At 39.6% G+C, this 23,452-nt stretch overlaps 1 protein-coding gene across 1 annotated transcript; it reads right to left on the bottom strand.

Annotated features, from left to right (window-relative positions):
• Positions 1-19,330: 19,330 nt before the first annotated feature.
• Positions 19,331-21,433, bottom strand: LOC145954052 (uncharacterized). Its single transcript, XM_083067724.1, has one exon. The coding sequence runs from the start codon at positions 21,431-21,433 to the stop codon at positions 19,331-19,333; it is 2,103 nt and encodes a 700-aa protein (XP_082923850.1).
• Positions 21,434-23,452: the final 2,019 nt, after the last annotated feature.

The raw sequence follows: 23,452 nt of genomic DNA, 5'->3' as shown, positions 1-23,452 counted from the left end.
TAAGTTTAATTTAATCATATATATATATAAGTGATTTGAAATGTACGAATTTTTATTATTAATATACTTTATTTTAGTTATATCATTATTCAATATAAAATTTTTAACACACTTCGTCACATTTTGACTGTAAAATTTATAAAATTCTAAATAAATGCACTTAATACGGGAAAAATTTGATAAAGGATAATACAATAAATCCAACAATAAAAAATTAATACAAACTTTAATATAAATCTTAATTAACAATACTTAAGAGTCACTCTCCCTCTTTGTATGGTACTCTATAGTTAACTTGGCTCGGCCGATTCCCTCTAACATTTAATATTACATTTAAGTTTTATCTAAAAATAAATATATTATCGATTATCTTGTCAACACATTTCTAAAAAGATGTTATATAACTAATATTATTGTAATTAATAATGTATGAAGAGTTGTTACGGTACAAGAGGCTCTCTAAATTTCATGCATGCTTTTGTGGCTACAAATGAGCAGTTAGGAAATAATGTTCTATTATTAGTGGTTCTAATTAATCAGCATGAGCATCCATTATTAATTAATATGGTTTAATATTAATTAATATAAATAGGGCATGATTTCCGACGGAATTTCTGTCAGAAATTTCTGACGGATTATTCCGTCAAAAATTTTTGACGGAAATTCCGTCGGAAATTTCCGACGGATATAAATCCGTCAGAAATTTCCGACAGATAAAAATTTGTCGGAAAATTTTTTTTTTTGACGGATCAAAATCCATCAGAAATTTCCGTCAGAAAATTTTTTTTTCCGACGGATTTGAATCCGTCGGAAATTATCCGTCAGAAATAACTGTTTTTCTTGTAGTGAGTGCAATATATTAGGTGAAGTAATACATCATGATAATTCTTTTACAACTCAAAGATAAAAGTACAAATCATTCACCACTAATATCCATTTCTCTCATCTTAGCTATCATATCTCTACAGTATTCAAAGAAATCATGAATTTCTTTAGGAGTGGAATATGGGATTGCCATTGCTTCAGCTTGTTGTAGTAGGTAAAAGGTGTCACTGAGCATGCTTTTAAATTGCTGAACTTGACTCAAAAGATTGTGTCCCCAAATTCTCTGGTTTTCTTCATGTATCTCGATGACATCCCTTATCTATTTTACTTCTTCTTGTAGGCCTATAACCTGATGATTTTTTTCCTCCGTGGCTTGATAATCGATATTCAAATTGAAATTCAGTCTTTTTTCACCTTGGACTCTACTTTTGTACTTAGCTACTACCCCTTTGAGTTGTTGCTTCAAATCCTTAAGTTGTTTTTGTGCAAATTGCTCAGCTCTTTTGGATGTTTCCCATGCCTCTTTCCATCGCTCACTATCAACCCTAGCTTGGACACGTTCACCTCTTTGCATTTTTAACTCTATGGAAGCGGCCTTTAAACAAATGCGGGTGTTCAACTTGCCCTCTTCTTCCATTCTTGCTCTCTTATTGGCTAGTTCCACACGTTGTCTTGTTTGGGAAACTTCTCTTTGTGCTGCTTGATACTCTTGGCATGCCTGCATTAAGTCCTTCTTCATTTCTTCTTTTTCTTTCTTAGATTTGGCCAACACTTTTTTAAGTCTTTTGATCTCCTCTAGACTCATAGGTTCTTAAATTGGTGTTTCTTCAATAATCGGAATGGGACCCCAAAATGGCAACTTGACATGTTGGACCCTCTCGCTATGCCATCGTTGATAACTCCCCTCCACATTACAATTTCTTTTTCCCAATTCTCTCCCTTTCCTGATCACCCTATCCCAGAAATGTCTAATCTTGTTAAGCAAATCCAACTCCTTAGTCATATCATAAACCATGAAGGGAGTGATCGAATCTTCAACTGGCGGGCTTCTAATCAGATAATCGAGTTGTCTTATCATAAGAGCGGGGTTGTAGTTTATGCATCCCTTAGTCCCCATGAGTGGAATGTTCGAGAAATCTCCACATTGACAAATCACTTCATCAATGTTTTGCTCTTGCGAGTACTAAGAGATGGTCTTTACTATGTTGTAAGCCCATTCGGTCATATTTTTAATCTCAATCTAACTTCCTCTCTTGAACATGTAGGATGTGAACCACAAGTATAGTATAGGCATACAACACAAAATCATCCCATGTTTTCTTTCATGGCACAAGGTAAGGGAATGATATGTATTAGCAAGGATGGCTGGTACAAGACTCTTTCTTTCATGTTTGAAGGCCAAGAAGACATCGACCACAACAAAGTCAATAAAGTTTTCAACATTCGGGAATAAGACAATCCTATAAATAATAAGGGTGAGCACATCCATGAAGGCATCCCATCTCCCACTCTATGCTAAGTTCAATGCACATCGCTCAAGGTTAATTCTCGAGAAACCTTCAACCCCTCCCTTTGTCCCTTTCTTGCTTGCTAGTTCTCTGGCATCAATCCTCAAGGATGTGACAACTTTGGTTAATGAAGGATAATGTCCTATGTACATATAAGACTTTTTATTCCCTAAGCAAATACCCAATATTTTTTCAAATTCCTCAAGCAATGATGCCAGTTGAAAATCTTGAAAAAGGAAGGACCTCAAAGGAAGATCATAGAATTGGGCTAAGGCAGTGAAAGCTCCCTCTTGTACGTCTACCTCCAATAGGTTACGGATCCTACCATACGAACAACAAAAGTTTGTCATTGACTACTTTTTAAGCTATTACTGAGAGTCTTTAAACTACTCAAATCTGTTTTCTGACCTTTAACTTCAAAGTCTTCCTAAGACTTGATTCCATGACTTCTCGAAAGGTGTTCGTAGCAACTCAAGTCTTTATGACTCTCCAACAACCTGGAAATGCATGCAACATGCTATTGATGAATTTTTTTGTTTCATTTTATATGATTCATTTTGAAATGCATGATATGACGTAAATGGTTCTTTTTTTTTCTTCAAATTTTGCCATGAAATGAAATGCATGATACTTGTTATGGAATGGAATAAAAAAATTTATTTATTTTTGCGTTATTTGAATATAGAGGTAGAATACTGCTCTTGTGACACTTAATAAGGGTGTTCCTAAGTTGAAAAATCTATGGACCATTAATATGCGTTTCTCTCAAAAGGGTGGAACTACAATTCTAAAAATAGGTTCCTAGAGCCAATAACCCTTCTTAGGATATTGGTCACAACAATAGGTAAATTATTAGAGGTGATAATACCCTTGAAAGGATCAAACTCTAGGTGAGACCTTCACGATAACCAAACAAGATGTTCATCAAGAAGGTTACCACTACTCAACATTTTACTTATCATAAGTTGTGCTCAAGTCTGAGCATAAGACCCCACTCATAAACGTGTATGAAATTGTGCAAGTGAAGTATGTGAAGGGAGCAATCCTAAACTACCCAATCTGCAAAACAAACAACACATACAATATAAAAAGTAAAATAAAATTCTTCTATCCTAAAGTTCAATTTACACAACACATATTTATAGGATTTATGCAAATAAGACAAACAACGAATAAAGAGAAAAAATAAAAAAAATAATAAATAATAAATAAAAGTGAGATAAACATTTTAAAACTTATTATTAATTATCTTAATTAATTATTATAGGTTTGACTCTAAAAAAAACTTTTCAATGGAGTCGCCATCTGTCACAATGGAAATTGTAAAGGAATGACGAAAATAAAATAAAAATATGAAGTCACCACCAATGTTTATTTTTATAAAAAAAAACATTAGAAAAATCCACAAAATAGAAAATGGTCTACAAAAATTAAATTTTTGAGTTTGAGAGTCGTTTACGTTTGAGGAAGGTATTAACACTTTACAATGTTCATCCTAAGATAATTACTTTTAATTAATTAAAAAAATTATTTATAACTTATAAAATATTTATCTCACCCAAAATTAATCAAAATTAACTATAATGATCAAATTTATTTTATTTAACTAATGTGTTTATTTAAAAAATTTAAATTATCATTATTGTTATGTAAAAAGGAAGATAATATTATTTATTTTATTTTTTGGCTTGACAAGATTTATTTCATGCTCTTATATATCTCCATGAGCAGTAGAAAATCAGAGTCACGTAATTCTTTGTAAAAAATATTTGTGTGTTGATATATTTTTTAATTAAATTTTAATTTTTATTAAATTTAGGATTCTTGAATTGATTTAGTTCATTCATCCTAAAATATAAAATTGACTGAGGTGTATACTAAAAGCCAATTCAATAAAATATTTAATTTTGATTATAATTGTTATTATCGATGTTATTATTACTATGGTATATACTTAAAAGATTTTTTGGTTGGATATTTTTATTTTGGAAAAAAAATTTAAAGATATCAAGTTGTCACAACTTGTATCTTAAATTCACAGGTTAAAAATATGTCATATCTAATTAACCATTCCTCCAATAAAATGTTCGATATAATGACTTCAAATATTTATATTGAATATTGTGATAATATTTTTTATATTTAATTAATTTTAAATTTATATAAAGACTTTAAGATAATAAATTGTCACAACTTGTACCTTTAGACTCTAGAATCAAAAGAATATTACATTCAAATAATCTTTTTTTTTTTTAAATGATAGATATTTTTAATATAAATGTTGATGAAGAATCACATAGTTATTATTATTATAGATAAATTTGGTTTGTAAATTTTTTTTATTCTTGAATCATTGATTTAGAAATTTTGAGAAAGAAATTAGTAGAAAAATTAATGGATAAAAATTGGTATTTACAATATATAAAATTTAACTAATTTTTTAAAAAAATTATAAAATCATAATTTATTTAATCTTTATCTTTTAATTATTAAAATTTTCTTAGTCATTTAACAAAATTTAATGAGAAAAAAAGTTTATAATATTAATTTTATTTAATCTTTATCTCTTAATTATTTAGTTAATTATTAAACTATACATAATTTTTTTTAAAGATAACTATACATAATGTTTTTTTTATAAGCAAAATAAATTAATGGGAGTACAAGGGGTACCCCAACCCATTACAAAATACAAAGTCACCTAAACAAAATTCAACGTAATCCATACAAAAGGTAATCACCTGAATGTAATGTCTACCACCATTACAAAACTAGGACTATAAAATGTCATCTAATAATCAAACAAGTTCAGTAATCAGAAAACCAAATACAAAACTAACACCCTGATGTGTACAGAATTAGAAAGAATCATTATTCCAAAAGTTAAGGCAAACACCAGGGGAAGAAAACCACGCTGAGAATGGGTAAAAAATGACTTATCTTTGGTCTTAATCCAGTTCCAGCTACGTAGTTTGATTAATTCCACTAAATCCTTAATTGCCACCACCTTGTCTTTAAAAATGACATCATTTCTAGCAAGCCACAGAGACCAAATTGTGGCTAACCAAACCACAGACCACCTCATTCTATCTCTACCACTGCATCTAGGAAATCCAATAAAATGAGCAAAATTTTCATGACAGGAGTTGTGTATAACTGTTGAAACACCAAACCAAGCAAAATTAGATAACCATACAAAATAGGCATAATAACATCCAAATAATAGGTGAGAGGTATTTTCCAAATCTTCACCACACCAAGCACATCCACTAGCAGAAATATTAAGAACCTTCCGCTTAATTAAGTTACATTTACTTGGTATCCTATTCAGCAAGGCTTTCCAAGCAAAACCTGATACTTTAGAAGGTACACAACTAGACCAGAGAAATTTATGAAGCAGAAAATCTGCGTAGATACCACCATTAATCACTGCCTTGTATGCTGATTTCACATTATATATCCCATCATTAGAATCCTTCCAACACCACCTATCACAACAATCATTCTTTAAGACAGTTGATCCTAAATCAGCAGCTAATTGTGATAATAATTCTAATTCCCATTGAAATAGACTCCTACGCCAAGACCAAATCCACTCAAAACCTCCATCCCTCCAAAGAACCATGTTTGCGACCGATACATCCTTGTCAGAAGCTATAGAAAACAATCTACTATATCGATTACAAAGAGGTCCCTGACCACTCCAACCATCCTTCCAAAAAAAGGTATTTCGACCATCCCCCACCACCTTGGTACACCTAGAAGTGAACCAATCAAATGATGTGTATGGAGTAGAATCAATGGTCCACAGATCAACCCACCACTTTGAACTTTGTACTTTATCACCAACTCCCTAAAAACAACCCTCCCCATAAATAGAAGTGACAACCCTATGCCAAAACCTACCCTTTTCAACTAACAGCCGCCATCTCCACTTTCCAAGGAGAGCAAGGTTAAATGCTCTAAGCTCTAGAATTCCCAACCCACCTTGTTCCTTTCCCCTACACACCTCCTGCCAAGCCACCCAAGCAATTTTCCTATGATTTTCATCCCCTCCCCAAAGAAAGAGTTTAAAAAGAGATTCAAGTTTAGAAATGATGCCTTGAGGAGCCTTGAAGAAAGAAAGATAGTAGATCGGAATGGAATTAAGGACTGGTTTCAAGAGGACACTATGCCCACCAAAGGAAAGAGTTGAAGACTTCCATTTTGATAACCTCTTCTTCACTTTAGAAATCACGGGCTCCTAAGTTTTGATACAACGTGGATTTGCCCCAAGAGGTAACCCCAAATAGCAAAAAGGTAAAGAACCAACCTTACAGTTTAGAAACTAAGCCATCAAGTTTAACACTTCAATATTAATATTGAACCCAAAGAGCTTGCTTTTATGAAAATTAACTTTGAGACCCGCCACCAACTCAAAAATCTGTAAGATGGATTTTATCGCCCAAACATTATGTAAAGATGCTCCACCAATAATCAAAGTGTCATCTGCATATTGAAGGTGAGACACACTAACTGACTGGTGTCCAACTGAATAACCACTAAACACATGACATTCCACAACTTTGCTCATCAATGCATTAAGGCCCTCAGCAACTATAAGAAATAGAAATGGAGCAAGCAGATCTCCTTGTCTTAGTCCCTTGCCAACCCCAAACTCACCAGTGGGACTGCCATTTAATAGGACAGAAATTCTTGTAGTGCTCACACATTCAGCAACCCACTTCCTCCATTTTAACGGAAAACCCATCCTTTCCATCATGTACTGAAGGAACTCCCAATTAACTGAATCATATGCCTTTTCAAAATCTTTAAAAAGCAAACATTTACTTTTCTTCCTTTTAATCTCCTCAATAATCTCATTGGCAACCACAACTCCATCAAAAATAGATCTTCCTTGTATAAAGGTTAATTGACAATCTGAAATAACGTTACCTATTACATAATGTTAATTAACCACGATCATGTATAAAAAAGAATGTCATAATTAGAAGCTTTAATTAGGGACATAGATCCCTTGATATTAATTCCATCTTTAATTGGGGCACACTTGCCTCCCTTTCTTCTCAAATTGTTAAAGGTATAATTGAAACTCTCAATTCCTTCTAAGAAAATATTTTACCATAGGCTTGAGAAACAACTAATTAACCTCCTTAATTTATTTTGAAGATGTCAAAAATAAAAAATGAGTTTTCTTCTGGTTAACAGCGGTCATAAGGAAATATGTGAAAGTGAGGTATAAGAAAAAAGTAAAACACAAAAAGCTAACATCCATTCATATATAACAATTAAGTACATGTTTGGATTAGCTTTTGAAACATGATTCTACATTCTCTCTCCACGTTAGATATCAATTTTATGTGGAAGCAAAAATTTTTTGCTTCAAGCAAACGTGAAAATTCACGTTAGAGTTAAAAACCAAACATGCACTAAAAAGAGAGCATAAATGAAGTAATAAAATCCATACAAAAAAATAAATATCAAAAAGACAAAATTCACTCCATTATCTTTTCACCCATTTCCTTCTCACTCATTTTTATTTTTATTTAGTAACAAAGGACAAACAAGAGAAAAAAAAAAAAAAAAAAAAAAAAAGCCAATGCCTCTTCCACCGTTTTTCTCTTTTATTTTCTAATTTTTTCCCTCTCATATAACTTCTTTGTTTTCCCCTATGAAGAATTAATTATTTTTTAATAAGAAAAATGTTTATTATCATTAAATACAAGATACACTTTTTGCTTTAACCATAATACAGGATACACTTAAACATCGATGTACAGGACAGATTCAAAATATGTAAAAGAGGGGGCCAATTTTTTAATAATAAATTTATTAAATATATCATATCGCTTATATGTAACTTATGAATATCATTTTTAAAATATAAAATATGTATCAACTTTTAACTAATCTCTTAATATAAAATTAAATATGTAATGAAAAATCTATTTTTTGTTAATTTTTTTCCTAAGTTTATTTTTATCATCTATATAGCTAAAAGTAACTTTTTCAATTCATATAACAATTGAAATAAGAAGAATTAGTCAAGTAATAAGTTAAATATTTTCTAAATAATTATATATTTAAGATAATAAATATATTTATATCATAGTATATATTTTCAAAAAGTCACCAAGCTTCCCTAACTCCTTAGAAAAGAAAAAAACCACCTGTATCTAAGAACTAAACCAAAAATACAACCACACTTTAATTATTGAATCCAAAACACCAATGATTTCAAATTCACTGCACTTTATCGGGAATTAATTCCTAATTTAAGAAAATGGATACCGTTTAGGTTATACTTTCCTCATGTGAATCCTGCCAACTTGATAACAAGTGGGCCTTGTCTCGTACAAAATAATTCATGTCCAATTAATTGAATATGGAAGGACATACTAATTGAAAGAGACAAATAAAAAAAATATAATCAAATAAATAAAGTATTTTAAAAATATAATAAAAGTATATTATAATAATAAATTTCAGTCCAAAGATATACAACTTGACATGATGTTTTGATGTTTGATTTTTGTATGCATTAAAATGATGTTTACCTAATAAAAGTCATATATTCATATTCTGCACGAGTTTAGATTAGTTTTTTTTTTCAATAATAAATAACCAAATTAATTTTTAGTTATGGATAGAATGAAGTTTGAATTAAATTACAACAAGGGTCAAATATAAAAAAAAAATATTTAATAAATATATAAATATCAAAATTTTATATAAAATATTTATAATTGTTTATTTTCAAAATGTTTCACAAATATTTTTAGAGGATATGTTTAATAATAAATAAGTATTTTAATTTTGTTATAAAAATATATTAAATTAAAATAAATTATGTTACTCAACAATTATTTTGGATAATAATAGTCAATAATTGTCAATAAAAATAAAATTTTCACTAAATTATTTATCAAGGCAATAATAGTCAATGAAAATTAAAAATAATAAAATATTATATTTAGTCACAAAGAGATGAAAAAAAAATATAAGAAAAATTGTCGTAAAATATAAAAAAAATTTGATTAATGTTACTTAGAATTTAATATGTCAATCTCTTATATAATGTACAAATGTTTTTCTTATCAACAAATATTAATAATCATTATTGATTCTCAAATCAATTTATAATCAAATTCATATAAAAGAATGAAAATAAATTCATTTTATTACAAATACCATTATTTATAACTTTAAAATCGTTAGAAAAATTATATAACGAAAAGAAAAAATTAAAAAAATTAATTTATGTTAGTTAATAATTTGCTTAAAATAGAAGATCTAAGATCATAAAAAGAAAAACAAAATATTTCCCTATAAAAATATTTATAATAAAAAATATAAAAGATAATAAAAATATTTTGTCAAATAAAAAATAAATAATATTATTATATTCTTAATAATATTATTACAAATTCGATCAATCACTTAGATGGAGCCCCTGAAGTAAAAGCTTCCACAGTCGGGTATATCTACTTCGTACTCCAGCTAATTCCTTAAATAAAGGATTTCCAGTGCCATTTCTTACATGAGTCATTGATTATGGGGGCATCGTATATAGGCATGACAATCTAACACACCCTCGTAGTTACTTGCCTGAACCCGTTTTAATTTGGATGAGAAAAACTCATATTTATTAAGTTCGAGTTCGGGTTCAGATTTTTCTCAATTGATAAAATCGGGGGCGAGACAAGGATGTTAATACCCACCCGCCCCCGTCCCCATACCCGCCTCTGCCCCCATCCTGCTTAATAATATAATTAAAAAATTATTTTTATATATATAAACTAAAATTAAAAATATTTATATGTAAAAATTTATATTATTTTACTTTTTTTTATTAATTTTTTTAAATTGTTCATATTTATTTAAAAGAAGAAAAAAAATAGAGGCGGGGACGAGGGCAGGGCGGGGAAACTCGAACCCCACCAAGGACGGGAATAGAGACCCAGATTTTACTCTTAGCGAGTATCGGAAGCAGGAGCATGGACGATTTAAATTTACAGGGACAGGAGTAGGAAACGTAAAACCCGCCCTCACCGCGTCCCATTACCATGCCTAATTGTATATGTTATGTTCATATACAAAATAAAGTTATTAAATAATTTAAATACCAACGATCTCGAGTTTGATTTTTATTTACGTTAAAATAATATGTAATTAGTAAAATCATGTCTGTAAATATTTATTAATTTTGAAATATTATATGAATTATATTCATAAAAATATAACAAATAATTTAAATAAAAATGTCATTTTTACAAAAATATAATAAATTAATTTTATAATTTAAAATATAATAAATAATATGTCGAATTCTTGCGGGGAAGGTGAATATATGTTCCACCCTGCAACAAGATTTCATTCCTATAAGATATATTAATTTTTAACCACATAAGTTAAAAAAAAAAACTCAATATCCACTGTACCGGAAGGTCCCTATCGGTCACGTTGACCAATACGTGCCATTTCGTCAGACACCCATGCATAGCCACGTACAAGCATCATCATTAACGTCGGCTCGGCATGAGGCCGAGAACCGACATCAGGCTGGTTAATGCAAATATGGACCATCATCATTCATCGAGTCGGCTCGGTCAGGTGCCGTGCCGACATAGAACATACCGGAAGTATACAGGCTGCCGTGTACGGACTGGACGGTTCGGTCATTTGCCGCTCCGACTAGTATTGATTAGACGGCTCGGCCTCTTGCCGAAGGGTTAGGCGAGTCATAACAAGTAATCACAGTCAAGAAAGGTAAGTATATGATTAAAGCCTAAACGACCAATTAGTACCGTATTACCTAATTTGGTAAACATCTGATAGGGCCCATCACGCTCAGGCCCATGTCAGATGCTATAAATAGGTCACACGTAACAAGGTATGTCACTGTTCATTTTTAACCTAGATACTCGTGCATATACTAACTTGAGCGTCGGAGTACCTTTTGCAGGTACCTCCCCCCACTTTTGAAGACATCGTCAGAGCTCTTATTCGGTCCCCCTTTCACCAGGAAGAACAGGAGTGTGCCCTCAGACAGGTACATCCACAATAAACTATATATGAACTAGTTGTTCACAGTATAGTCCCCGTCAATATTATTATGAAAAGAAATAAACATAAAAAAATGTGATATAAATTATTATTACGTAAATAGCAAGACTTTGAAAGAGGGGGTTAAGAGGGGGTTCACCACAAATAATTTGAATGCCAAATTGATAATTTACTTTAATTTTTAAAATACGAAAAATCAAGAAATATCATATATTGGCTAAAATCTAACCAGTAGAAAGCCACTACAAAATCGATAAACTTATATATATCCAAAAGCAACATAAAAATTGTTTCTGTTTGAGGATACACACTTCAATTATCTTCGTTGTGACGGGTCGGATCTTCGGTCTCCGTTTTCTTGTTCCAATCCGGGTGGTCCGAAGGAGGGAAAGGGGGGTGTGCCTGCAAAGACACTCCGACGCTCAAGTTAGTGCTCGGCGTAATAAATGCGGTAGTTCAGAATTAATTACATACCTCGTTGGGGTCCTATTTATAGTGGTTCTTATTGGGCTGCAATTAGGGACTGGGCCCCGGAAAATTAGGGGTTTAATCCTGTGCATTATATTAATTAATCTCTCCGTAACCATCTAGATGATGTCGACATACTCGGCCGACTCCGCCGACCCGCTTCACCTCATGTAGGGGTGGTCGGTGGGTTCGGGTACTCGGCATAAGCAACGATCTCGGGAATTCGAGCGTTTCGGCCACCATACGGTCAACGATCTCGGGTATTCGGGCGTTTCGGCCACCATACGGTATACAACCCCCGCAGCGTCAAGGATGAGAAAAGACGAAGACGGTACGGAGAAGATGGTGACGTGGTATTCGTTGTCGAGGAATAGGGGTCGGTATAGGCGTATCTCGATGTCGTCTTGATTATGCTTGGGTCGACCTTGACCATGAGCTCTAGCCGAGGTCTTTTGCGAGCGATGTCTAGGCCGAGACCTCAGGCGGTCCTGGCCGAGACCTTGGCCATGTGAGGTCAGGCCGAGGCCTCCTGCGCTGGGGCTTTGAATCTTGATGACTTAGACCGAGGCCTCGGCAGGTGTGTCTTGCCACGTTGGCCCTAGCGGTTACAAGCCCAACGGTTACTAAATCTGGGCCGTTGGATGATGTAGATCGAACGGTTGTGGCCCGGGGGCGTCTTTTCACCTCCCCTGATTTACCTTGCCTATAAATAGGGGTGTTGATGTGAAAATTTACGCGCTGTAAATTTTCCGAGCTCTCCCAAGATCATATTCTTCCGAACCACCCGAGCAAGGTAAAATTTTGTATTCTTTAATTTTAGCAATAAATGGATAAAGGTTACGATTCGGCTAGGAGTTGGACGTCTTCGAAAGCGTCGGGCGCTTCATCAGACAAAGAGGGGTCGACTTCAAGTGAAATATCGAGGTTACCCCCGCTGCAATGCGAAGTTGTCTTCCCTTCCGATCGCCCCGAACAAGAGGATAGCGGGGATGAGGTGGTCGAAGTATCGCCTCCGACAACATTGGCCGTGGCCTTGGCACGGGCAACCGAGGTGGATGACCGAGGTCTAGGTCGAGTCGGTCAACCGCACCAGCAAGCGTTGCAAGTTGATGTGAGCGGGGACGAACTGGAAGTGGTCGGCGATGCACGAGGCAAGAGAGCTGTTGGACCGAGTACTCGGGTAAGAGCACGGATCGACTACGGAACTGTGGAGATTCCTGGTTACGAGTGGGTCGACGGGGAGGTCGGCATTTATCTTTCGAAGTTGTCCGACCAGGGGCTATTAGACACATTTGTCTCTTTGGAGAACTGTTTCGGGAGTGGGGAGGATCAGTTTCCCCTACTTGCCGAGGCATGCATGGACGACGGCCCGGAGACTGACTTCGTGTTTTTGGAGTCGGGGGACGATGAAGACGATTACTTCTACGCCTACATGTGCTGGTTCGAAGACCTCGGTGTTCAACTACCCTTTGACGATTTTCAAATGGGGGTTCTCCGAGTACTCAATGTGGCACCGACTCAATTGCACCCGAATGCCTGGGCCGCGATGCAGGCGTTTCAGAATTTATGCTTGTGTTTGGGTCTGACTCCCCGACCCCTGGCTTTCCTTTACTATTATACCAGTCGCCCGAGTAAACTGGCAAAGTGGGTGTCATTGTCTCGGGTGCCGAAGCGAGGATTTCTCCGAGCCTTCACTTCTTCCTACAAAGGGTTTAAAGACGGGTTCTTCAAGGTTCGCTGGGGGTCGGAGATGAAGAATTGCTTTTATGACCGAGAAGGCGAACCGCTATTTCCCTTTTATTGGACGAAGCGCCCGACGCGTTATGAAGCGATGTCAGCGTCTAAACTCCCTGCCGAGGACAAGGAGATCGTGGACTTGTTAGATCAGCTACCGAAAGGCTTGCCTGTCCGAGGCCTTTTGGACATTTTTGAAACGTCTCATTTTGAGACGGCCTTGCTAGGTATGCGTTCTAGGATTCGGTTACTTAATCAGTTTAAATTGATGTTAAGATTTACTTCGTTGCAGGTTTAATGGCCGGAGGTAAACTAGACGTGACCGCCATGCTCGCGAAAAGGGCGAAGGATGCAAAGGGTAGTGGGTAGGTTCCCCCGGCGCGGTCGGCTCTGAGGATGGCTCGGGATAAGCCTTCACATGTGTTGATTCCTGCCGCCGACCCCAAAAAGAAAGGAAGCACTTCCCGAGTGAGGGCGACCGAGCACAATATAGAGCTGGAGAGACCGAGCTCTTCTACCAAGCGGGCCAAGCAGCTGTCTTTGGAGCAATCGGGTTGCGGCAACTTCGCTATCCCAGCTGTTGTCGCCGGCTCCAACTTCCTTGCCCCGAACGTGCAGACCAAAAATTTGGTCGGTTTGGATCTTGCTACTGGGGGCGGACTGCAATACCTGGAGGCCATGTCTGCCGAGGCCGCATATAAGCTGTTTTGCGAACTCGATACTCGGACCTCCCTTGTTGCGAAGCATGTCATGAACAAGCATGCCGTGTCTGAGGAAAGGATCCATGGCCGACTCAAGGAGGCCAAGGCCACAGTAAAAGAGGCGTTGGCTGCGAACGCCAAGTTAACCGGGTCGGCTGAAGAATTAAAAATGATTGCCGACGCCCACCGAAGGGAGGCTGACGACTTGAAGTTGGTCGTACAAAGAATGAAGGCCGACGCTGTCGCGTCGACGAACGAGATTGCTCGGTTGAAAGAGGCGGCCGCAAAGTTCGAAGCCGAAGCTACCGAGCAGATACTTGAGCAACATGATGCCGGCTTCCGGCATGCGGTGAGGCAGACTTATCACTTTTGCGAGGTTCCAGCTGACTTTCAGTTCGATGTTGGCCGGGACTTTTTAGGCGGCAAGTTTATGAGCTATTCTGAATTCCCCCAAGGGGCTCAACCCGATGCCGAGGCCCCTCGTCACGGTATTTCCGTCCAAGCTCCCTTGCAACCAGCTGAGGATGAAGATCCGATCATTGACGTGGTTGGCGAAGGCGATGGAGGTAATCCTGGAAGCTCGGCAGCTACTTAAGGGATCAGCCCGTTGACAGTTTAGGATTACTTATTTTTTGTAACCGGGCCCTAAGTTCCTTTTGTCGTTTTTGGCCATCGGTGCCGGTAGATTTTAGATTTTTTGTAAGTAGCCGTTTTGGTCGGCCATACTCTTATTTCTATAAGATACTGATTTTTTGCATGTTTATAGTGCCTAGTAATGTAGACATAATCCGACCTGTATGGGTGATGTTTAGTGATGATTAGTGCGTATTTCGTGTGTTTAACCGGGTGTATTGTTTTGGTGAGTGTTCGGTTGCAATTACGTGTTTTGAACGATTACTCGAGATTTACTTTGGATGCGGTGTGTTCGGAGTGTTTGGCATAGGACACGAGTGTTTTTCGTATGATTAAACGAGGATTGGTCGGGCTCGGTACGGATCGCGCGTAGTGCTCGACCTGGGGAACGAGTGCACTTTCCGTAATCGACCGGATATTGGTTGGCGTCTTCGCGGTCGTGCGTGGTGCTTGGCTTAGGCGCATCCTCGAATGTTGACCGAGTATCCGTCGTGATTGGGGGTAGTGCTCGGCCTAGGTACATCCTTAACCGAGGAAGGTACTCGGGAGGGAAACCTGTTGGGCACGAGTTCACTTTGTTGCCGTCGGCCGAGTATTGCTCGGCCTCGTCGTGGTTCGGGATAGTGCTCGGCCTAGGTACGTCCTTAGCCGAGGAGGGTACTCGGGAGGGAAACCTGTTAGACACGAGTTCACTTTGTTGTCGTCGGCCGAGTGTTGCTCGGCCCGCCGTGGTTGGGGATAGTGCTCGGCCTAGGTACGTCCTTAGCCGAGGAGGGTACTCGGGAGGGAAACCTGTTAGGCACGAGTTCACTTTGTTGTCATCGGCCGAGTGTTGCTCAGCCCGCCGTGGTTGGGGATAGTGCTCGGCCTAGGTACGTCCTTAGCCGAGGAGGGTACTTGGGAGGGAAACCTGTTAGGCACGAGTTCACTTTGTTGTCGTCGGCCGAGTGTTGCTCGGCCCGCCGTATTTGGGTGTAGTGCTCGGCCTAGACATAGAATAAAAACACGATATGAAGAATTCTGAACTTTTATTAATGAAGTGCCTCGTTAAAAACCTTGCCGACCCAAAAACCCTCCTTAGGGAAAAAAGAGTCGGTCAAGGAAAAAAGTGCACCATTACATCAGCTGTAATACATCTTTAAGTGTGTCGAATTCCATGTCCTAGGAATAGGTTCTCCTGATAGGTATTATAGCTTGAAAGCTCCATTGTTTAGGTTGTGTCGGATGCGGAATGGTCCGTCCCAATTTGAGGCGAGCTTCCCCTGTCTCGGATCTTTTCTTGCTTCACCTGTGGCTCTCCAAACGAGATCTCCTTCTCGAAATTCTCTTGGTTTCACCCTGCTGTCGAATCTTCGCTTGTAGCGTTGCTTGGTGGCCTCGGCCACGACTAGTGCTCGGTCGCGAACCTCTTCTACCATGTCCAAGTTTGTTCGGAGTTCGGCTTCGTTGCTTCCTTCGTCAAAGTGGGCTCGGCGGAATGACGGTTCTCCGATTTCCACTGGGATCATCGCGTCGGATCCATAGACCAACCAGAAAGGTGTTTCTTGTGTGGTTGACTGGGGGGTGCATCGATATGCCCATAACACCTCGGGTAGCTGCTCGGCCCATGCTCCCTTTGCTTCCCCTAGACGTTTCTTCAGTTCTGAGAGGATGACCTTGTTGGCTGACTCGGCCTGACCATTCGTTTGCGGGTGTTCGACCGATGTGACCTTGTGCTGCACTCCTAAGCCGGCTAGGAATTCGTTTAGTTTTCGGTCGGTAAATTGCAGGCCGTTGTCGGTCAGAAGAGTGCGTGGGACACCGAAACGGGTGATAATATTCTTCCATAGAAACTTTTGGACTTGATGGGCCGAGATACACGCCAAGGGTTCGGCTTCGATCCATTTGGTGAACAGGTCGACGACAACGATGAGGAATTTGCATTGGCCCTTGGCGACCGGGAAAGGTCCAAGTATATCGGCACCCCAAGTGGCGAACGGCCATGCTGGGGGAATGCAATGTAATTGTTCGGCCGGCTGATGGACCAAATTGCCATGCTTTTGACATGGCAGGCACTTCTTTATGAACATAGCGCAGTCGGTGTTCATAGTCGGCCAATAGTACCCGGCTCGTAGGAGTTTGGAAACGGTTGTCCTTGCTCCCGAATGCAGTCCACATATACCCTCGTGCACTTCTCTCGTCACATAATCAGCCTCGGCGGAGTTTAGGCATTTGAGTAACGGGGTAGAGAAACCGCGTTTGTACAACTGGTCGGCGATGACAACGTATCTTCCGGCTTGGGTTCTTAGCCGTTTGGCTTCGGACGGACCAATCGACGTGTTTCCATTTACAAGGAACTCTTTTATTTCGGCTCGCCAGTTTTGAGAATCGTCCTGATCAGCGCAGCCGGCATTGACGTTTGCCACCACTTCTGCGTCGACACTGGGGCGGTCGATCTCTTGTTGGATTATCGTTCTCAAGTGCCCCGGCTTTTTGGTTGCGGCGAGCCGAGCCAACTGGTCGGCACGGGCATTGTCTTCGCGTGGAATGTGCTCCACCGACACCTCCTGAAAGCCCGCTTTTATTTTTTGATAAGCGTGATAATACTTTATCATGCTGTGATCCTTTACTTGGAAGCTTCCACCAACTTGCTCGGCCACCACTTTGGAGTCGGTTCGACATTTGACTTTTGATGCACCCATGTCCTCGGCCAGTCTTAATCCTGCCAATAAAGCTTCGTATTCGGCTTGGTTGTTCGAGGCTTTGAACCGGAAGCGCAGGGATTGTTCCAATGTTATCCCTCTCGGCCCTTCTAGGATCACTCTTGCCCCGCTCCCCTGCCTGTTTGAGGATCCGTCCACATGGAGGGTCCACCATGGTTCCTCGAATTGGCCCTGTGGGTGAAGTTCATTTATAAAGTCGGCCAAACACTGAGCCTTGATCGGTCCCCTCGGTTTGAAGGTGATGTCAAACTGCGAGAGTTCTATCGACCAGGCCATCATTCTTCTGGCGAGTTCGGACTTCCTTAACACCTTAGCGATGGGGCAGTCGGTGTGTAGAACAACTTGGTGGCTTTGGAAATAATGGCGTAGGCGTCGGGAAGTGTGTACTAGGCTGAGCGCCACTTTTTCGATCAATTGGTACCGAGTTTCTGAATCTTGTAGCAGTCGGCTGACAAAATACACGGGAGCTTGGTTGCCTTCTCTTTCCTGCACCAGAACCGAGCTGATCGCCTCCTCGGACACGGCCAAATATACCAGTATTGGGCTGAGAGGGTCAGGCTTCGTAAGGGTCGGGGGTGTCGCCAAAGTCGTCTTCAAGGTTGTGAAAGCTGCTTCGCAATGTTCGTCCCACGAGAAGGCCGACGCCTTCCGCATGAGCTTTGTCATCGGGCTAATTTTGTCGCCTAACCGTGGGAGGAATCGTGATAAGGCGACTAGTCTCCCAGAGAGGCGTTGCAATTCCTTGAGATTGCTTGGGCTTCTCATGTTCAGCACGGCCTGACATTTGTCTCGGTTCGCTTCTATGCCTCTTGCTGATAGCATAAAGCCTAAGAATTTGCCTCCCTTGACCCCAAAAGTACACTTCTCGGGGTTTAGCCTCATGTTATGCTTGCGGAGTTCGCCGAAGATTTCGGCTAGGTCCGTGATGTGCTCGGTGAGAGAATTGGACTTGACCACCATATCGTCCACGTAGATCTCGATGTTTCGACCGATTTGTCCCTGGAATACTTTATCCATTAACCTCTGATAGGTCTCCCCGGCGTTCTTCAATCCAAAAGGCATGACTCGGTAACAGAAGTTGGCGTTTTCAGTGATGAATGCCATCTTCTTCTCGTCGGAAGGGTGCATCCTTATCTGATTGTAGCCGGAATAGGCGTCGAGGAAGCTGAAGATAGAGTGCCCGGACGCTCCGTCGACAAGTCGGTCGATGCAAGGGAGTGGATAGGCGTCTTTGGGGCATGCTTTATTGAGGTCGGTGTAGTCGGTACACATTCTCCATTTTCCATTCGACTTTTTTTACCAAAACTACGTTAGCTAGCCAAGTCGTGTACCTGACTTCCCTTATGAACTTAGCCTCTAACAACTTCTTCACCTCGGCGTCTGCAGCTTTTCGCTTCTCCTCCCCCATCTTTCTTTTCTTTTGCGCGACGGGTCGCGCGTCTCAGCAAACGGCTAACCGGTGGCATAAGAACTTGGGGTCTATCCCTGGCATATCTGATGCCCTCCATGCGAATAGGTCTCGGTTATCCCTCACAACGCACTTGACTCGTCTTGAGTCGGCTTCGCTCAACTGAGATCCCATATTTGTGCTTTGTTCGGGTGTTTTGCCTAGTTGAAAAGGTCTGAGGTCCTCGGTTGGCTCGATTCGTTCTTCTTCGCCTAACCGAGGATCGAGTTCGATGTCTTCCGTCGTCTACTGCCCTACTACATTCACACCCTTCGTCCTTGGGGAGTCGGACATTGGTCGTACCTTGAGACTGGAGAGATAACATTCTCGTGCCGTTTTTTGATCGGCATGTACGGTTATCACTTGTCCATCTCTCGACGGAAACTTCATGCACAAGTGGGGGGTCGAGACAATCGCCCCGAGGGCGTTAATGGAGGGCCGACCTAGTAGGATGTTATACGACGTGTTTGCGTGCACCACGATGTAGCGGATCTTGATCTCTTGGGAAGGCTTTTGATCGAACCCGAATCGGGTATACAGGTCGATGCACCCTCTCGTCATCACCCTTTCGCCTGAGAAGCCTACCAGTGGCTCTTGGTACGGCTCTAGGCTCTCCTCAGGAATTCCGAGCTGTACAAATGTATTCCAGTACAATATGTCGGCCGAGCTCCCCTGATCAACCAAAGTTTTCTTTACGATGCAGTTGTGTACTTCGACGGAAATCACCATGGGGTCGTCCTGAACAGGATCAACCCCCCGGAAATCTCGGTCGGAGAAGGTTATGGGTGGCATCCTGGGCACTCTTGGCTGGTTCACACTATTTACCGACCGCATTGCCCGGAGGTGTCTTTTCCTCGCCGAAGAGGTAGAACCTCCCCCGGTGAAGCCCCCGGCTATTGTATTTATTATCTTTCTCGGTCGGGCATCGTCTTCTCGAGAATGTCTTGACTGGTCTCTCCTTTCATTTGACCGGGATCGGCGGCGTCGGTCTCTTGGTGGGGGTGCTTCACGTGAGTGGTGGCGGTTACTCCCCCTCAACTGGTGGTCCTGGGGGGTGATGAAGCTTGATAGGTGGCCCTGTTTGATGAGGTCCTCGAGTTTGTCTTTTAATGCCGAGCATTCTTCGGTCGAGTGTCCTCTGTTTCGGTGGAACCGGCACGCTTTCGCCTTATCGGCTCTCGGGGGAGTGTTTGCCCTTTTCGGCATCGCAAGGATTTCGGAAGCGAGGGCCTGCTCCATCACCTTGACCCTGCTCGTATTCAGAGGGGTGTAGGCAGTGTAACGTGGTCCTCTCGGCGGTCGAGTGGTCGGGGACTCGGCATTCGCCTTTTTCAGGGGCTCTCGGCCTGGCTCTTTTCGGCCGTAACCCTCTTCGGCCCTGGCCTGGTTTCGGGTCTCCGCCAGTTCCTCCATTTGCATATACTTCTCGGCTCTTCGTCGGAGGTCATTCATATCAACGGGTGGTTTTTTGCACAAACTGTTCACGAATGGTCCCGGCCTGAGGGCCGTGCTCAGCCGATCCAATGCCACGGCAGGATTAAGATCACCAATCTCCATTGTAATCTTGTTGAATCGGTCCATGAAGCTTGTTAGGCTTTCTTTCTTTTCCTGACGGACCCCGGCCAAGGCTAATGAGGTCGTCTTGTACGGCTTACTTGTTGCGAACTGCAAGGTGAACTGGGACGACAACTCACCAAACGAGTCAATGGAGGCACTCGGCAGTCTCGTGAACCAACTCAAAGCTCTTCCTTTCAGCGATGTGGGGAATATTCGGCACAAAGCCGAGTCTTCCTGAGTGGAGAGGGTTGCCTGGGTCAGGAAAACGTTTAAATGTTCCTCGGGGTCGGATGATCCGTCGTACTTCTCGATCGGCATGCTTTTCCAATAGTCTAACAGGGTTGCCTCCATTATTCTTCGGGAAAAGGGATGCCTTAGGGAGTGAGTGGTGGTATCGGCCTTGTTGGCTATCAATGAGCTGACGGGAGTTCGGGTCACATGGTCAGTCGGGGCGTGATATGCCGACTCCTCTTGGAGAGTAGGGGTTGACGACACATTTGTTTGGTTAAGACCTCGGAGCTCGGCATTTTGTCGTCGCAGTTCAGCCAACTCCCTAGCGTCGACCTCTCTCTGCCTTCGGATAGCGGCCATTTCCTCTCGTAAAGCACGCAAGTCATCTTGGAGGTCAGGTTGGTCTCGGTTAGTGTTCGGCCGGACCTCTTGTATCACAGGTTCAGGTTCGGTTTGAGGCATTCCATACGGGTAGCGTTCTTGGTTGGTCATGACGGGGTTGCTATCGGGATTAGGAATCGGTTGAGTTGTTGTTGATTGTCCTTTGCAGGTTTCTACCATGTCTTGGTCTCAGTCGCAGAGTTCGGAAGGGGCTGAAAACGTCTTCTCGGCCCCACGGTGGGCGCCAAATGTTCCTGTTTGAGGATACACACTTCAATTATCTTCGTTGTGACGGGTCAGATCTTCGGTCTCCGTTTTCTTGTTCCAATCCGGGTGGTCCGAAGGAGGGAAAGGGGGGTGTGCCTGCAAAGACACTCTGACGCTCAAGTTAGTGCTCGGCGTAATAAATGCGGTAGTTCAGAATTAATTACATACCTCGTTGGGGTCCTATTTATAGTGGTTCTTATTGGGCTGCAATTAGGGACTGGGCCCCGGAAAATTAGGAGTTTAATCCTGTGCATTATACTAGTTAATCTCTCCGTAACCATCTAGATGATGTCGACATACTCGGCCGACTCCGCCGACCCGCTTCACCTCATGTATGGGTGGTCGACGGGTTCAGGTACTCGACATAAGCAACGATCTCGGGAATTCGGGCGTTTCGGCCACCATACGGTCAACGATCTCGGGTATTCGGGCGTTTCGGCCACCATACGGTATAAAAATAGTATAGCATGTACGTAAAAGCTACAATTGACGAAATAAATTAATGGTAAAAAGTACATACCAAATTTACTATTGGAGCTTAATTGTAACACTTGTGGGCCACTTTCATAAATCGCACATGACACGAATGGGATCTCTTATTAAAGTTGATGTATTATCTTTTTCTGCTTCAATGCAATTTGTCGACTAAGCTAGTAAATATGACAGCTGTTTTTGTTTTTGTTTTCTTCTTACTTTCTCAAGAATGTCGGTATAACAAATCATGTTATAAGTCTCGACTAATTTGAATCGAGTCAATTGAATTAGTCTGCTCAATAAAATATTTTTAACCATTATTTTTTTTATTTAATTAGATAATTAAAACCCAAATTAAAACTTAAAAAGAAACCAACCTCGTACTCTATTCTAAAAAAAAAAAAAGAAATCTCATAAATACGTACAGAAATTTATTAAACATATATATAAGTAATCCTATTTATCACATCAGTATGAAAAAGAACAAGTGAGTTACTTAAAATTGACTAAAATTGTTTATATAAACACCAGTTCTTAAGAAAAAGTAAAAAATGAAGTTAATGTAACAAGTGAAGTTGCTTATAAGCAACTCTATTAGAGATAACCTAAGAAAAGCAAATATGTATTATCATACTGATGAAAAAAAAAAGGAAAAGCTCAACTTATTATTGAAATATGTCTCTTATATATCCATCCGGATGATACATGGTTAACTACATTAAATATGATTAATATATTTACTGTACAAATGATTAATAATAATGAATGCAGTTCTATATAAGTATTATTGTGGTAAATATTAACTACTTGTGTGATAATATTAATTATATTTAGGTATTTTACGGACTCATGACACTAAAATTAACTACTATTATACATTTCAATAATTTCATGTCATTTTTAACAACATATATATTAACAATTTTTTTTTGGACACTTATATATATATATATATATTTATTATTCTTAAATCTTAATCACTTGTATATATAGTAAAATTATATATATATATATATATATATATATATATATATATATATGTATGTATTCTTTTTCTTTTACAACCATATTCATATTTAGTTAATCACGTGTATTGATCAATAATCTGATGGTACTATATATTAACCGCTAGTAAAATATAATTAATTAATATTAAATTTTTTAATAATTCATGATATTTTTAATGATATATTAATAATTATATATATATATATATATATATTTTTTTTTTTAATTATTCATTACACATACGTTATATTGAAACCAAAAAAAAAAAATCTCACTGTCGTTCTCAATATACAGTGAATATGCATGCCATCCACGGGTAATATTAAAGTTGAGACAATACGAGCTGATACATAATATTTTAACGTACGCGATAAAGTTTTAGGTTAGAATATGTAGTCGTCATCTAAATTTTAGGTTAGAATATGCATGCTATCTCAATTATATATTAAT

Source organism: Cajanus cajan, chromosome 2, assembly GCF_000230855.2.
Source record: "Cajanus cajan strain Asha chromosome 2, NIPB_CcT2T_4, whole genome shotgun sequence".
NCBI classification, from domain to species: Eukaryota; Viridiplantae; Streptophyta; class Magnoliopsida; order Fabales; family Fabaceae; genus Cajanus; species Cajanus cajan.
The sequence above is the reverse complement of the archived record's forward strand: the minus strand, read 5'-3'. Positions and strand labels throughout refer to the sequence as shown.

Excerpts from the sequence above, each read along its gene's own strand:
- LOC145954052 (XM_083067724.1), bottom strand. The coding sequence starts at position 21,433 with ATGGTAGAAACCTGCAAAGGACAATCAACAACAACTCAACCGATTCCT.